Source organism: Pipistrellus kuhlii, unplaced genomic scaffold (genome assembly GCF_014108245.1).
Source record: "Pipistrellus kuhlii isolate mPipKuh1 unplaced genomic scaffold, mPipKuh1.p scaffold_m20_p_11, whole genome shotgun sequence".
NCBI lineage: Eukaryota > Metazoa > Chordata > Mammalia > Chiroptera > Vespertilionidae > Pipistrellus > Pipistrellus kuhlii.
In genome coordinates, this window is record NW_023425416.1 from 51,417,246 (window position 1) to 51,432,980 (window position 15,735).

Consider the following 15,735-nt stretch of genomic DNA (forward strand, 5'->3'; position numbering starts at 1 on the left):
GGAACCCCTGGCTCCCCCTGCTGGTCAGGCCAGAGGGCAGCTGGGGGCCTGTGGCCGGCCCCGCCTGCACCGGTCCCAGCCAGGCCTGCCTCGGGGCCGGGATGGCGTGCAGGGGAGGGGCGGGAGGGGCTTGGGGTGCCAATCTGCAGTAATGGTGTCAGCCGTGTGGGGCTGGGCGGTTGGGCAGCTAGGCCTGCCAGGCCGGGGGGCTCTTGCCCAGCACCCACTGCCTGGGCTCCTCGGGAGGGCACCACAGGGGCTTCATGTGCCAGCTCCCTTATTAGTCCCGTCAGCACCAGCCGCCCGGCCAGGCCCTGGCCAGCCTGCTGTCCTGCGTGTCCGGGGCTGGGCCGGGGCTGATGTCCTGCTCCTGGGGCAGGGCCGCCGGGCCGGCCCTCGGTTCCCACCAGCAGCCCGGCCAGAGGGAAATGACCTCAGAGACACAGACAGAACAGAAAAACAGGAAGAGCCGTGGGGACTGTGACGCATGTGCTGTAACCTCCACACCAGGCCCCGCCCCAGCGCCTCCGGTCTGGGCCCCCGGTGGCTGCACAGCAGACTCCCCTTCTCAACGGGGGGCTCACCCAGGGGCCCGCTGCCGAGGGCGCCTGGAGGTCGCTGAGGAGAGGGGGGTGTCCCAGTCCCCCCACCCGCAGTGAAGACGTAAACCCGCCGGGAGAGCAGGCCGCGTCCACGGCCCCATCCCCACCCAGCACAGCCGGCACCCAGCGGGCGCTGACGGGAAGGAGAAGGGAACGGGGCGAGTGGGAAGGGGCCTGGCAGGCGGCTCTCGCCCGCCCTCCCTGAGGCCTGGGCACTGAGTGGCGACGATTGACAGGCCCACAGCTCTGCCGGTGCTGAGCCTGTGACAGTGGAGGGCAGTGCAGAGGCCTGAGGCCCGTGTCTGGTGAGACTGTGCAGCATGCCGGGGGGAGGGGGGAACGGGGTGCGCTCACAGGGGTTCAGGCCTCTGCGAGGCGGGGGCTGCCCACATAACGGCCAGGGCTCGGGGGTCACACAGCCAGCAGGCATGCCTCCCACCGCTCCTGCCCGCGGCCGGGTGGGCATCGGGGCGTGGTACCTACGCGCCAGGAGGAGGCGAGTCCGGGTCTCAGCCTATCTGGGGGCACCGTCCAGGGCCCATGGGTGCCGCCCAAGGCCCTGCCCCTCAGCACTGGCCGCCGGCCTGCCTGTTCTGCTCCTCGCGGGCACCCGGCGCCTGCGCCAGGCTTGGCAGGTGGCAGGTCCTCCAGGAAAGGCGGCGAGGGCGCGTCCTGCAGCTGGGCCTCCAGGCTCTGAGGCGGGTCCTGCGCTCCACCCACACGTGTCACGGCCAGACCGGCCTCCCCTCCGTGTCTCCGCCTGAACTTCCCGTGACCGCAGGCCCGTCAGCACTTCACCCGGGAGCTGGCACAGGCTGTGCCCTGCCTGTGGGCTCTGCCCCCCCCTCCAGGGCAGACTCCCCGGGGGCACCCCTCGCTGGACCTGCCCCGGCAGCCGCCACCGCAGATCCCCGAGGGGTCCTGCCCCGGGGCCTGTCCGCTCCACCGCCCCGGGTCCGAGGCCTGGCGCAGGCCCTGGCCCGGAGCGGGCGCGGCAAACGCTTCTTTAGAACGACGGTGTGTGAGGGCAGAGGAGCCGCCGGCGCCGCAGGGGACAGCTCTGTAAGCCCACCCTGGCCTCCTCCCGGCCTCCACACACCAAGCCTCCCGCCCCCGCCAGCCCCGAAAGCTGACGTCCCAGCTGCAGGCGCAGCAGCCGCCCGCCCGCCCGCCAGCACTCACTAGGCGGCCGAGTCGTTGAGCTGGTACTCCCGGGCTCGGCTGAAGCAGGCCTGCACTCCGTGGTCGGCCCAGAGCCGCCGGATGACGCCAGACAGGTCCTCGGGGAGCACGCCCTGCTCCTCAGCCGAGCAGGACAGCGCGAACAGCTGCCGGGCGTCGTCCTGGGGGCGGGGGCAGCGGTTGGAGGGCAGGAGGCCCGGGAACGGGGCCCTCAGGCCCCCCAGGCCGTGACGTGCCCTGGGGCCTGGTGGAGGGGCGGGGGGGGGGCGGGGGGGTCCACGTACCGCCCGGGAGGGGTCGGCGAAGTCGATCTGCAGGTTGCCCATGGCCTTGACGATGGCCATGATGGACTGGATGGTATTGCTGTAGACGACGGCCCGGTACTGCCGGCACTCCTCCTCCGAGTAGCCGTCCTCGTGGATGATCCTGCACCAGGGGCGGGTTAATGGTCACCGGGGGCGGGGCCTGCAGGGACCCCTCCCCCCGGAGCCCAAGGTCGGGTGGCCAGGCCCAGGAGAGGGGAGACTGAGGCTGGGAGGCCCCCACACGTGGCACTCACTTCATCTGCTTGACGATGGTGCTCTTCCCCGACTCCCCGGCACCTGGAACGGAGGGCAGAGGGTGCGGGTCAGGGGGCAGCCTGGGCCCCACGGCCCCGAGGGCCCAGCCGCCTGAAGCCCTGGAGCCGCGCTCACCCCCCCACCAACTGCACGGGGAGGTGGGGGCTGGGGGGGTGGAGGAGGGGGAGATGGAGGCAGGAGGGGCTGCAGCTGGCGGGGCTGTGTAGTCAAAGCACCGAGACACTGGCGCCCTATGGTGGCCTCTCCGCAGCACCACAGCCCGCCGTGCTCCCCGCGGCCTGCAGGAGGCGCCCTGCCATCGCTCTGGCAGCGCTGGCAGGAAGGCGCCTCCGCCCACACCCGGCGTGGCTGCCAAGGGCAGGGAGGGCATGGCGTGATGCTCTTGTCTCCAGACCCGGCCCAGGTCCGCCCTGAGCAGATGGAGCCGGGCGGGGGCCGGGCCGTGTAACACACGCAGGCATGACGGCACGCACACCGTGCTCACTGCTCCCTGGCCTGGCAGACCCACCCGTCTCCCCGTGGCTCCGACAAGTGAAGTCCCAGGAGCAGGATGCAGAGGCCCAGTCCTCCTCCAGTGAGGGCCCAGGCCTGGGGACGATGCTGGGAGTTACAACAGCAGACTCGGCGGTGACCTCCCACACAGCCAGGTCCACAGGGAAGGGTGCCCACAGGGGGTGGAGGGGCGGGACAGGGCCCCCCCCCTCCCTGCTCCCCCCAGCTCCAGGCGAAGGCACCTCGGCTGGACCCAGCTCACCCTCCCAGCCGATGCCCACTGCCTGGCTACCCCGGCCCCATCGCTGCCATCACACGGCCTGTGCCCGGCACTGCCTTTCCAGCCCGGCCCTGGCCCACGGAGTCCTCCTTGTGGGGCGCGCCTGCCCCACCCTCCTGACCACGGAGGGGGGCGGGTCTGCGCCTCTGAGCAGCGCAGCGGGGAGTGGGAGGCCCCGCGTGGGGACTCTGGCCCTGGGTCAGTGAAGACGCCTCAGAGGATGGAGTGGCGACACGCAAACCAACGGAGCGACAAGAAGAACAGCACTAGGCTGGCCGGGGGCTCGGGCTGAGCGTCGCCTACGGCCCGGATGGCGGCTCGATCCCCAGTGTGGGGCGTGCAGGCGGCAGCCGATCCACGATTCTCTCTCATCGCGGATGTTTCTCTCTCCCCCCCTTCCGTCCTCTCCGAAATCAATAAAACAGAGAAAGAGTAACAGCAACGATGACCTCAGCAGAGCACGAGGAGCGCCCGCTCCGGCAGAGGCTGCTCCAGGCCCGTCCCGCCCACCAAGGAACCACCTGCTCTGCTCAGCCCACCTGGCTGGGAGGGAGCTGGGCTGCCGTACAGGGCACAGCCGTGTGGCCGGCCCACGGTCACGCCCGCAGTCCCAGGGCCCTCCCGGCAGCAGCAGAGCCCGCGGCCGCCCGCCCCGCGCCCAGAGCACACACGGCCAGGAGCCGAGCAGCTGTGGCCCCGGGTGTGTTCCCAACACAGGGAACCCCAAGAAGGTCTGGGCTCCCCTCACAGGCGCCACCAGCTGCCTGGCATCACGGGCAGTGAGGCCCTTGATGGGGTCAGGCCTTGGGCACCGGAGGCCCCAGTCCCTCGGAGCAGCCAGCACCCGCCGCCCTCACCCACCTGCTGACTGACCGCCCGTGACTGCGTGAGCGTCCCTCCGGCCCCGGATTCCCCACGGGGCAGGTGGGAGGGGCCGGAGCCTCGGAGGCGGAGTCTCGGCCAGGGCCAGGGTCAGGGTCAGGGTCAGGCAGCGGAGGCCCAGGATGTGCGGTGACCGGTCAGATCCACACGCCATCCCATCCGGGCGACCCGACACCAGAGCGACAGCTCTCCCGCTCAGGGGCTGAGGTCAGGGGGAGGTTGTCACTCCTGGTGTAACTGCGGCCCGTCCACCTGCGTCACAGGGTCCCTCTGGCCGGCGAACCACTCTTGGCAAACGTGTGGGCAAGGCAGGGACCTCGCCCAGGGACGGGGATGACAGCACAAACGCGCTTTGCATCTGATTTTCCTGGCGGGCAGACTGGCAGGCACCACGGGGCAGGCGGCACCCAGGCAGGCGGGCAGGAGCCAGGACGCTTGCTCCCTGGCCGTGGGGAGCCGCCCTGCCCCCGCCCTCACAGCCTAAGAGTTAGGAGGACACTGCCCGGAGCAGGGCTCGTTGCAGAAAGACGCCCGCTTGACAGGTGGGCACCCAAGGTCCCGGAGCCCATCCTGGACTTGGGTGGAAGGGGAGAGGGTGGGACAAAGCGGGTGCTGGCGGCCGAGCAGTACGCAGGGGGACACGGGGGCAGAATCAGGGGGGCCAGTCTCACTCATCACTCCTCCAGCGGCCCCTTCCCATCCACCTCCAGTGCTGCCCCGGGTGAGCTGGCACTGGGCTCCGAGTGCCTGCACTCGCTGACCCGGGCACCCAGTGCCCCCTCAGGGGGGCTGCCCTCTGGCTCCGGCTCGCTGCCCGGTGCAGGGCAGCGCCTCCACGGGGGCGGCAGGGGGCTCCTGCCCAGAGGCCGCGCGGGGCCCCACAGCCACGCCTCCTCCCCGCCGGGCCCAGGCGGGCGCGGCTGCTGGGCCCGGGAGCGGCAGTGACTGTCCTGATGTGCCGGCCCGGCCGGTCTGCTGGAACATCTGCTCCCACTCCGGAGCACCGGGCGGCGGGGGGGGGCATGGAAGAGGGAGCAGACGGGAGGAGGCAGGACCAGGCCACAGTGCCCCACAGCAGGCGCCCGGCCACCAGCCCAGCTGCGTGACCCGAGGGCCAGCATCCGGTCACGGCTGCCTGTCCGTGCATCTCGGACCCTCCACCTCTTGGCCCAGGCTCTGCCCCGCCGGGAGGCCCTGACAAGCTGCTGTCCGCTCTGCCTCAGTTTCCCCTCCGCAGACACTGTGGAGCCTCAGATCTGTGCCCGCCCTGGTGCCCACGCTAGTCCCCCCTGAGTCTCAGAGCCGAGCCCCTCCTGCCCGTCCTGGCACCTCCTCGTGCCAGGACGCCGTCCCTCCCCGGGCGCGGGCGCGGGCAGGGCGGGCACGGAGCACCAAGCCCGGCGCCCGGAGAGATAACGGTTATTAGCAGAGCTGCTGCCCTTGCACAGATCCAGATCGATCTCCCTGCAGCCAGAGCAGCGCCAGTGACTGCGGGAGGCGCTCCAGCCACACCTGCCCGCCGGCCGGCTGGGAGGGAGGGAGCTTTGGGGGGGGGGGCAGGGACCAGCTGGCTCAGCAGGCGGGTCCTGCCGGGGCTGGTGAGTGGGAGCCACACACTCTGGTGGCCCTTCGCTCTGGGTCCCACTGCCCCCCACAGCCGCTCCTTCCCGGGGGTTCACAGGGACCTGGCCCAGGCCGCCCGCACTCAGACCTGGGCCCCCTCCCCCCCGCACTCAGGCCCCGCGCCCCCTCCCCCCTGCACTCAGACCTGGGCCCCCTTCCCCCCGCACTCAGACCTGGGCCGCCCCGCACTCAGGCCTGGGCCCCCTTCCCCCCCGCACTCAGGCCTGGACCCCCTCCCCCCCGCACTCAGGCCCCGCGCCCCCTCCCCCCTGCACTCAGACCTGGGCCCCCTCCCCCCCGCACTCAGGCCCTGGCCGCCCCGCACTCAGGCCCCGCGCTCAGGCCCGGGCCTCCTCCCCCCCCGCACTCAGGCCCGGGCCTCCTCCCCCCCCGCACTCAGGCCTGGGCCGCCCCGCACTCAGGCCTGGGCCCCCTCCCCCCCGCACTCAGGCCTGGGCCCCCTCCCCCCCGCACTCAGGCCTGGGCCCCCTCCCCCCCGCACTCAGGCCAGGGCCCCCTCCCCCCCGCACTCAGGCTCGGTCTGCCCCGCACTCAGGCCCGGGCCCCCTCCCCCCCGCACTCAGGCCCAGGCCCCCTCCCCCCCGCACTCAGGCCTAGGCCGCCTCCCCCCCGCACTCAGGCCCAGGCCCCCTCCCCCCCGCACTCAGGCCTAGGCCGCCTCCCCCCCGCACTCAGGCCCAGGCCCCCTCCCCCCCGCACTCAGGCCTAGGCCGCCTCCCCCCCGCACTCAGGCTCGGGCCCCCTCCCCCCCGCACTCAGGCCCAGGCCCCCTCCCCCCCGCACTCAGGCCCAGGCCCCCTCCCCCCCGCACTCAGGCCTAGGCCGCCCCGCACTCAGGCCAGGGCCCCCTCCCCCCCGCACTCAGGCCCAGGCCCCCTCCCCCCCGCACTCAGGCCTGGGCCGCCCCGCACTCAGGCCAGGGCCCCCTCCCCCCCGCACTCAGGCCCGGGCCCCCTCCCCCCCGCACTCAGACCTGGGCAGCTCTGCACTCAGGCCCCGGCCGCCCCGCACTCAGGCCCCGGCCGCCCCGCACTCAGGCCTGGGCCGCCCGCACTCGGAAGGCCCGGAGGCTCCCGGTGGGCTGCCCCGGACACGTGGCCGGAGCCGCCAGGCGACGTGGCAGTGGGCAGAGCGGCTCCGGGCAGCAGTGGCCGTGACCACAGGGCAGCCGGGCAAGCAGCCCAGCTCCGACCCACAGCACAGGCCCGCCCCCGGCCACCCTCCACCCGCCTGCCGCGGGGGCACGGGGACAGTGGGGTGGGCTCCAGGGTGCAACGGCTGCCCGAGCACCAATTCCCTCTCCTGCCACGTCTCCTGCCCCAGCCTGCGGGTCAGCTCCCCCCTTGGCTCCCGCCCTCCCTGCAGCCGCAGGTCCCGGCCTCACCACCAGGGGGCGCCGGCAGCCGGAGGCGGGAGGTGGGGGCGGGAGGCGCTGGGCGGGAGCATCTGTTTCTGAAAAGCGGCCTCGCCTGGGCCTAGCAGGCGGGGCCTGGACCCTCACCCATCCCGGAGCCTGGGAAGCCGGTCTGCGGAGACCCGCGGGAACAATGGGGGGAGGGAGGAGGAGAAGGAGGAGGAGGGGAGGGGAGGGGAGGGGAGGGGCCGCCAGACAAAGGCCTGCAGCCCCGCCCCAGCTCTTCCTTCCTCCAGGTGCTGCTCCATCTGGGCTGCTCCCTGGAAGGGGCTCCGCTCCCTGGAAGGGGGTCCGCCTGGTCCCCTCGGCGCCCCAACAACCCGGAACCCCTCCCTCCGCTGGGGCGGCCCCAGCGGCGCCCAGGGGCTCGGACGTCCATCACGGAAGTGCCAGCATCGCCCGGCCCGCCTCCGCCAAGTCAGCACTCGGTCAGGAGGAACCCGCCAGACAGACAGACAGACACACACACACTCACACACAGAGACAGAGAGACAGACACACACACAGAGACACACAGACACACACACACACAGACAGACAGACACACACACACAGAGACAGACAGACAGATAGACACACACACACAAACACACAGAGACAGAGAGACAGACAGACAGACACACAGAGACACACAGACACACACACAGAGACAGACAGACACACACACACAGAGACAGACAGACAGATAGACACACACACACACACACACAGACACACACAGAGACAGACACACAGAGACAGACAGACACACACACACACAGAGACAGACACATAGAGACACACACAGAGACAGATAGACACACAAACACACAGACATACACACACAGAGAGACACACAGAGACAGACACACACACACACACACACACACAGAGGGCGTGCAGGGCAGGACGGGCCTCCCCGGGGCCCTGCCCACTGTGCAGAGGGAAACTGAGGCACTGGGCCGGAAAGGCCGCCTGGAGGGGGCCCTGAGGCCTGTTGGTCTCACCATGGGGCACAGGGGAGCCAGGCCGCTGGGCACAGCCCTCCTCCCCCTGCTTCTTCACGTAAGGAACCGCTTTGCTGTTTTCAAAGAAGCTAGCCCCCACTGCTCAGTCACCAAGGCGGCCCCGGATGAGGTGCCCACTGCCCTTAAGGGATGCCAAGCCCCAGGCTTGCCCGGAGGCCTCCCTGGTCCTCACTCACCCCGAACGGGCCCAGCAGCTGTGTCCCCGCAGGTCCGGGCCAGGCTGGGAACGATGGCATCCCCATCCCAGCACCGGGCCTGAGGGAGGGGGCCGCCTGAGGCCCCCCCGGGGGAGGGGCAGCGGGTGCCCAGGTGCACGCTCTGCTCTGCACGCTCCCGGCCCGGCCTGACCTCACAGAGCAGAACCCCGAGGCCAGGAGGCGGGCCTGCCTCAGTGTGGGGAGACTGCGGCGGCACACGTCCCGCAGCCCGTACCCAGGGCACAGCCCCTGCGGAGCCCTGTTCTGGGGCCACGCCCAGCCTCCTCCGAGCACAGGGACCGGGCCGAGCCTCGGGGCAGTCCCCTCTCCTTCTCCTCAGAGATGGGCCCACACAGCACGCGTGTGCACCCACAGCGCCGGCCGGTCTCCGAGCCTCCTTCCTGCCCGCTGGGCACGGCTCCTGTGGGCCCCGGCCGTGCTCAGAACCACTGCCGGCCACATCGTGGGGTCTCCATACGTCATGGCAGGTCCGGGGCCTCAGTTTCCCCACCAGTGGATGAGTGCAATCAGACACGCCCCTGCAGAGTCCGGCCCGTCGGGCTCTCGTCCCCCAGGCTGAGCGGAGGCGCCAGGCCAGGCCGGCGGCAGGGGAATCCTCCGCGGACCAGGGCCTCCGTGCAGCCCGGGGCGGGAAACCCGGAGTGAGCTCACGGGGCCGCGCTCTGCTTCCGGGCATTCACGGGCCCGCAGCCGGCCTTCCGCCCGGAGGCCCTGGCCGCTCGGAACGCGCGGCCCTCTCCCAGGCCCGCTTCCTGTGGCCAGGGGAGGGGCTGGACGCTCCTCCGAATGGCCGCTGGGCTCCCACCGGGCGCTGGCTGGGGCCGGGCCAGGCCGGGCCGACTCGCCCAGAGGCGCCCAGCAGGGTGCGATGAGCCCTGGCGGGTGGCCTCCCCGTCCAGCTCCCCATGGCCGGCTCCCTGCCCGCCCCCGGCAGAGCGGGCGCTCTGGCTTCTTCCTCTTTGGGGCTCCTCCTCCTCCAGCTGCTTCCTCCTTTTCCTCCGGCCGGGACTCCACTTCCCCAGCCGCCCGGCCCTCCGCCTGCCGGACACAGCGGCCCCGCCATCGCCATCGCCATCGCCGCCCCCTCTGCATCTTCTGACACCAGGGACACCTCTCCGCAGGCCCATCCCGCCCGCCTGCAGGTGCTGGCTCGGCTCTCACTGCCCAGCCCGGGATGTGCACGCAGGCGCCCGGCAGGCGCCCGGCTATTCCGGGGAGAGGGTCCTTCCCAAGCCGCCCAGACGGCCACCGCCCAAGAAGCGGCACTGGGTGACAGTGGGCTGTTTGTTGTTGTTGTTTTAATGTATTTTTTATTGATGTCAGAGAGGGAGGGAGAGGGAGGGAGAGATAGAAACACCAATGATGAGAGAGAATCACTGATTGCCTGCCTCCTACATGCCCCCTACTGGGGATCCAGCCCACAACACGGGCATGTGCCCTGATCCACCGAAATCCAACCCGGGACCCTTCAGTCCACAGGTTGACGCTCTATCCACTGAGCAACACCAGCCAGAGCTGGGCTGGGGTTCAGTAAGAGCAAGAGCTCCGGGCTAGAGGAGCTGGGCTATGGCTGAGGGAGGGGCTGCCTCAGAGCACCAGGTACCAGGGCCACCATCTAAGAGCCCAGCTCCTGGGCACCCTGCAGGGCAGTCTTGGGCTGGGCCCGTGAGCCGTGGCCCGGCCAGAACCCGCTGGCCCCATCCCCTCACGGAACTCCTAAGTCGGGACGCTTGCCCTGAGCTGTTGGGAAGACGGACAGAGATTGGCCTGGGCCCCGTCTCCCCCCAGCACCAGGGGGCTCAGGCCGGACCTCTCGTCACCTGCGGGGGTGTGGCTGTGAGACAAGGGCTTGGTCCCTTGGTGCTAAGAGCTTCTGTGAACAAAGCTTCCTCCATCCTGCTCCTGCCAAGAGGATGGCGGTGCCCGGCCGCTGGCTCAGCGGCTGAGCGTCGACCTAGGGACCAGGAGGTGACGGTCTGACTCCCCATCAGGCAGGGCACAGGCCCCCGCCGCAGCTAGATCCTCAGTGTGGGGGCGAGCAGGAGGCAGCGATCCATGCTTCTCTCTCTCCCTCTCCCTTCCTCTCTGGCATCAATACAACTATATTAAAAATGAAATAATGGGGCTTTTAGGGACAAAGCCCAAGAGAGACACAGCCAGGGACTGGTGTCAAGGGCAGGTACACAGGCCCAGCCCTGCGGGAGGCCTGGGACCTCCCTGGATCCCACCTGACGGACTGCCCAGGCCCCCATCTGGCAGCCGAGGCACCCGCTCCAGCACAATGGAGGCCCGGGGCTGGGGGGCTGGCACGCAGGCCTGCGCTCCAGCTGCCTCGCCATCCACCCGGCCACAGGGCTCATTCTCTGCTCCTCACCACGGCGGCTCTGCCTGGGCCTCCACCCACCCTCCTGGGACACCCTCTGCAAGACCACCCAGCCTCACCCAGCCACCCAGCGGGAGGGCATCCCTGGAAGGACCCGGCTCAGCCCCCCTCTGGGACCTCAGGCGCCGGCCCAGCACCGGGCAGGGGCAGAGCCCGCGGGACTGGGCACGAGGAAGGCAGGTGTCAGGAATGGATCAGACCCCCTCACTCTGCCGGCCCGCCCGCCCGCCGTTAGACAAAGCCTGGCCCAGCCGGGGGGAGGGGTGGGAAGAAGAGCCTGGGAGGCCCACGCTGCCCCGCCCCATTCAAATGCTAATGAGCTCCAGCCGGGAAGGCGGAGGCAGAGGGGAAGGAGGCCTGGAGGTAGGCTGGGGCCCTGGTCCCCCAGGAAGGCGCTCAGCCCCCTGGGCTGGCCTGAAGGTTCCCAGGACAGTCTGTCGCCCCAGGTGGCACCAACTGTCTACCCCACACGCCCTGGTCTCCCCACTTGCTGTGAGCAACTGCCTGAGGTCAAGAAAGGGGTTTCCCCAAACTCCTGCTGGGGCCCAGCAGCGTGGAGGCGGGGAGACCCCTCCCTGCCAAACTCTCAGCTCTGCGGGGTCCGCAGGGGCCCTGGCCGGCTCGGCTGCACTCCCACCTGTGGCTGCAGCCCCAGGTGCTCGGCCGGAGGGAGGGCGGACAGGTGTGCCCGCGCTGGGCTGCTCAGCCAGGGCACCAGGTGGGGCTGGGGTTTGAACCCAGACCTGGTGACCCCAAGAGCTGGCCCAGGGCGGGTGAGCCAGGACACAGCCGCCCCAGGGCTTGGGGACCCAGGCCAGGTCTCCCCCACTCAGCACCTTGCGGACGGGCCCTGTGGCCCCCTTTGTCTGGCCCTAGCAAAAGTCATTTCCCAAGGCACCCCCACTTCACCATCACCCGGCCAGCCAGGGCCTCGGAGCAGCCGCGGAATTACACACACTGACAGGCCCCCTCCGGGGGCCGGCCCTTTGTTAGAGACACAGACAGGACAAAGGCCACCGCCCGCCCCTCCTCACCCCAGCGGAGCCCCTGCTGTACAGTCTGCGCCGGCCAGCCCTCAGACACCCCGAGAAGCTGGGGCCCCTCTGAGGTCACTCCGAGAGGCAGGGGCTGACCACACCGCCACGCTCCCGTGAAGAGCTGGAGTCCCTGCTGTGTGCCATGCCCAGACAGGCTGCGCCGGCCAGCGGAGTTCCACCGTCGAGTGCCCATCCCGGCCACTGGCCCGGCACCAGCCCTTGCCACCCACCTGCCCACCATACACCAGGCTGTGGCTCATCTCCTCCATCCACCAGCCCCAAGATCAAGCTCAGCAGCTCTTCCTTCCCGCGACCATCAGACAAGGAGCGGCCACTGGGTGCCAGGCTCCATGCCCAGCCCAGGAGGAGCCCTGCCCTGCCATCTCAAGGGTGGGCGGGCAGCGGTGCCCGGACAGGCTGAGGCGGAAGCGGCAGTGCCAGAGCCAGGGGTGCCCCCAGGAAGGTGCCGGTGGTGGCCCTGGGCACAGGCTGGAGAGGAGGCGTGAGTAGGTGGAACCGGAAGACACACCAGTGAGGGGGCGGGCGGAGCGCCGGGGGCCAGAAGAGCCGCTGTGTTTACACACCGAGGCTCCCGGCCGGGACCGACACTGTCCTCTGCCCACACCCGCCGCCTGCAGTCAGACACCCCAAACCCAGGCTGGCTCCCCTTCCCCGGTCCACCTGGGGGTGATGGGTGGTGTCCCTGGAGGGGGGCTGACAGCAACACCTCGGTCCCCACCCAGCTGCCAGGGAAGCCTCTGCGGTGACAGAGCTGTGCCCGCGCTGGCCCTCTCCGGGCCGGGAAGGAGCCAGGGTGCGGGTGGGGCGCAGGCGTGGTTCTGGCCCGGAAGCCAGGCTGGCAGGTACCCAGACAGAGTCCCGTTGCCTGGACGGGTCCTTCCCGCTATGTGGGCTGGGCGCCCGGCGTTGGGGCTTCCCCACGGGCTCCCTCGCCTCCCGGCACCTGGCGGGAAAGGTCCCCCGGCCAGGACGCTGCCCGGGCGCCAGGGCAGATGGGCCCTCAGTGCCAGGCAGAGCGTGGTCGCTGCGGGGTCTCAGCACCCATTCCCCAGGCACCGCCTGAGCCCCTGTCCTCCCGTCTGGGCCCGACCCGGGAGCCTGTCCCACGGAGGAAGCAGAGCCGGGGGTGGGGGGCAGGGGGTTGAGGGGGCCCCCGAGGCCCAGGACACGCAGAGCCAGACCCTGCACCCGGACCCTGCACCCCGTTATGCCAGCTCAGCGGGAGGGGCGCTGGGCCCAAACCTGAGCTGCTCCCGGCCCACAGCTCAGCTGCCCCGGAGCCCGGCGGGCAGAGGCTGCCTGGAGGCCCGGGCGGGCTGGGGGGGCAGCAGGATGGGGTCCCCTCCCAGCCCGGCCGGCGTTCCCCCGCGGGACACCCCCTCGCCGCCGCTCGCAGGGAGACAGGAAGAGGCGAGCGCCCAACGCAAAACAGCCCGGAGGCCGGCCGCCGCCCCTTCCCGCCCCTTCTCTTCCTCCCGCAGCCAGCGGATGCCATTTTGAAACCTCCGGGCTGTGCCCCTGAGGCCAGGCCCCCGGGGACGCTCAACAGATGGGCGGCCGACGGCGGACAGGCTGCCCGGCCCTCAGCCGCCGGGAGGCCCGCTCTCAGCCCGGGGGCCCCACAGAGCCTTGGGGTGAGGGGCCACACCCCCCACATCCAGCCTCCCGGCTCCTGCGGGGGCTCCCCCCACCCAGAAACCCCCAGGCCAGGCTGCCCCGGGCACACACCTGCTCCCGGGGGGGCTGGCCCCGGACCAGTACAGGACCCACAGCCTCCGCCAAAGCCCCTCCATGCCCCCCCCGCTGCCACGCTCACCGGGGCCGCCGGCCCCCCGCAGGGCTCAGCACCCCGCCCAGCCCATGGCCCAGACGGGGTGCGGGAGCCGGCAGGTCTGAGCCCTCGCCCGCCCGCCCAAACGCCAGCTCGCCCGCCCAGGCAGCAACATGTCGGCTGTCTCACCACTTCCACTTCCCCCACCCCTCCAGCAGCCTCCATCTTCCCGGGCTGGGAGGCGCCACGACCCAGCCTCCTCAGCACTCACTCCGGCCGGTCCCCCCACCGCCCGCACGGCCCCCACAGGGCTTGGCGCTGGGGAGCAGGCCTCGGCAGCCCCCCCCCCAGGAAGCCCGGGCCTGGCGCCCCCCTCCACCCCCCCGCAGCCGGACGGTGGAGTTTCCGTCGGGGTCGGGCCCTCTCCTCCCGCCCGCCCACCCGCCTGGCCCATCGGTGCGGGCGGATGGGGGCCTCTGGGGAGGGCCAGAGTGTGGGAGAGGACGCAGCAGGGAGCAGCGGGTGTGAGGAGTGATGCATGCAGCAGGGGTCTCTGCAGGTTTGGGGGTTCCAGCTGGAGAGAGGTCCCCTGAGCAGTCAGGGTTTCCCAATCACAGGCCCCTTGGGGTGAGGAGGCACAGGTGGGTATGGGGTCCAGAGTAGAGATGGGCACAGAGGGGAAAGGAGGGAGTTGGGGGGACCTGGCAGGGGCCTCAGGGACACTCATGCCAGTGGGAACAGGGGGAGCAGGTGGGGGGAGAGGTGGCACCTGAGGGTGGGCACTGATTGGGGTTCTGAGGGTCTAAGTTTGGTCCCACAGAGTTCAGGGAGCTTACGCAGAGGCAGAGTGGGGGTGTTTGGGGGTTTGGGATGAGTTGAGGGTCTGACCTAGAGTCTGGACTATGGACCAGAGGTCTAGGCCCAGCCAGCGTTTGGAATCATTACTTGGGTATCCCGGCCGGGCCGGGTCGGGGGGTGCAGGCCCAGTCTGGGGGTTCAGGGCCCTAGCCTGGATGTCAGAATCCTTGGGGCCTGGAGCGGGGATAGCGGTGCCGGCGCAGGACGCGGCCTCACCCAACAGCAGCAACTTCACCTCCCGCGCCGCCTTCTCGCCGTCTTCCCGCAGGTTCTTGTCGATCATCTTGGAGCGCTCGGCCGCCGCCTTGTCCTCGGCGCTCACCGTGCAGCCCATCCCGCCGCCCGCCCGCCGGCCCGGCCGCCGCCCGGCCCCCGCTCGGCCCCGGCCCGGTCCGGCCCGCGCGCCCGCTCCGCTCCGCCGCCGGCGCTCCGGCTGCTCTCGGGTCGGAGTTCCGAGCGTCTGCGGGCGGCGCCTTCCCGGGCTCCGCGCACCGACGGCGGGGCGGGCGCGGGGCGGGGCTGGGGCGAGCCGGGCCTGGGACTGGCCGGGGCGGGCCCGGGGGCGGGGCCTGGTGGATTCCGGGCCGGTGATTGGCTGGAGGGCGGAGCGACGTGCGGCGCCGCCCAGGCTCGGGCCGGCTGGGGGCGGGGCCTCGCCGCGGGAGAGGCGCAGCGGCCGAGCGGAGCCGGAGGGACTGGACGCGGGCCCACTGCCGGCGAGGCCGCGCTCCGATTGGGTCGGGACGCCTGGCTCCGGCAGGACGGCGGGGGCGGGAAGATCCGCGGAGCCCGGGGGTGGGGATCCGGGCACCTCGCGCCCGGCAGGAACCAGCCCTCGGAGCCGCTGCGAGTTGCGGGGAAGGCGTGTCCTCGTCGCTTGTTCAAGCTGATGAACCCCATAAACTTGTTCCGGGATCCACGGAGCCCCAGCCTCTCGGCCGAGGCTTCCTCCGTCCTAAAGAGGGTTCGGCCGGTTTAAGACACAAAACCAGCCTCCCGGCAGGCGCTCAGATAGCCTCCAGCCACCACCACCTCCCCCGCCCCCCCAACACACTAGTTCTCGCTCTCCTTCCTCTCAAATCCATTTAAAAAGTCTATGGCCGCCTCTACACCTCCTCTGGCACCCAGGATTTATCTCTCCATCCTTCTCTGGTCGCCTAGCCCAGGGGTGGGCAAACTCATTCGTCACCAGATCCAAATGTCAACAGGACAACCATTGAAATTTCTTTGGAGAGCCACGTGGTTTAAACTTAAACTTCTTCTAACACTGCTTCTTCAAAATAGACTCGCCCAGGCTGTGGTGTTTTGTGGAAGAGCCACACTCAAGCGGTCAAAGAGCCGCATGTGGCTCGTGAGCCACGGT

At 70.8% G+C, this 15,735-nt stretch overlaps 1 protein-coding gene and 1 long non-coding RNA gene across 6 annotated transcripts in view; one reads left to right on the forward strand and one right to left on the reverse strand.

The window, feature by feature from the left end:
* GNAI2 (G protein subunit alpha i2) overlaps positions 1-14,835 on the reverse strand; it is a 32,762-nt gene extending 17,927 nt beyond the window's left edge. For 3 of the 5 annotated variants that reach the window (XR_006741183.1, XM_036432230.2, XM_045579568.1), the window contains exons 1-4: positions 14,589-14,835; positions 2,344-2,386; positions 2,069-2,210; positions 1,785-1,945 (exon numbers count right to left, since the gene is read on the reverse strand). Coding sequence is in view for 4 of the 5 variants with exons in the window: in XM_036432230.2 (XP_036288123.1) it covers positions 1,785-1,945; positions 2,069-2,210; positions 2,344-2,386; positions 14,589-14,706 (464 nt within the window). In the remaining variant the exon portion in view is untranslated. The remainder of the gene's footprint in view (positions 1-1,784; positions 1,946-2,068; positions 2,211-2,343; positions 2,387-14,588) is intronic. The other 2 variants (XM_036432232.2, XM_045579567.1) reach the window with 2 other exon arrangements.
* LOC123652080 overlaps positions 4,216-15,735 on the forward strand; it is a 22,790-nt gene continuing 11,270 nt past the window's right edge. The window contains exons 1-2 of the long non-coding RNA XR_006741184.1: positions 4,216-4,226; positions 8,179-8,193. This is a non-coding gene — a long non-coding RNA (uncharacterized LOC123652080). The remainder of the gene's footprint in view (positions 4,227-8,178; positions 8,194-15,735) is intronic.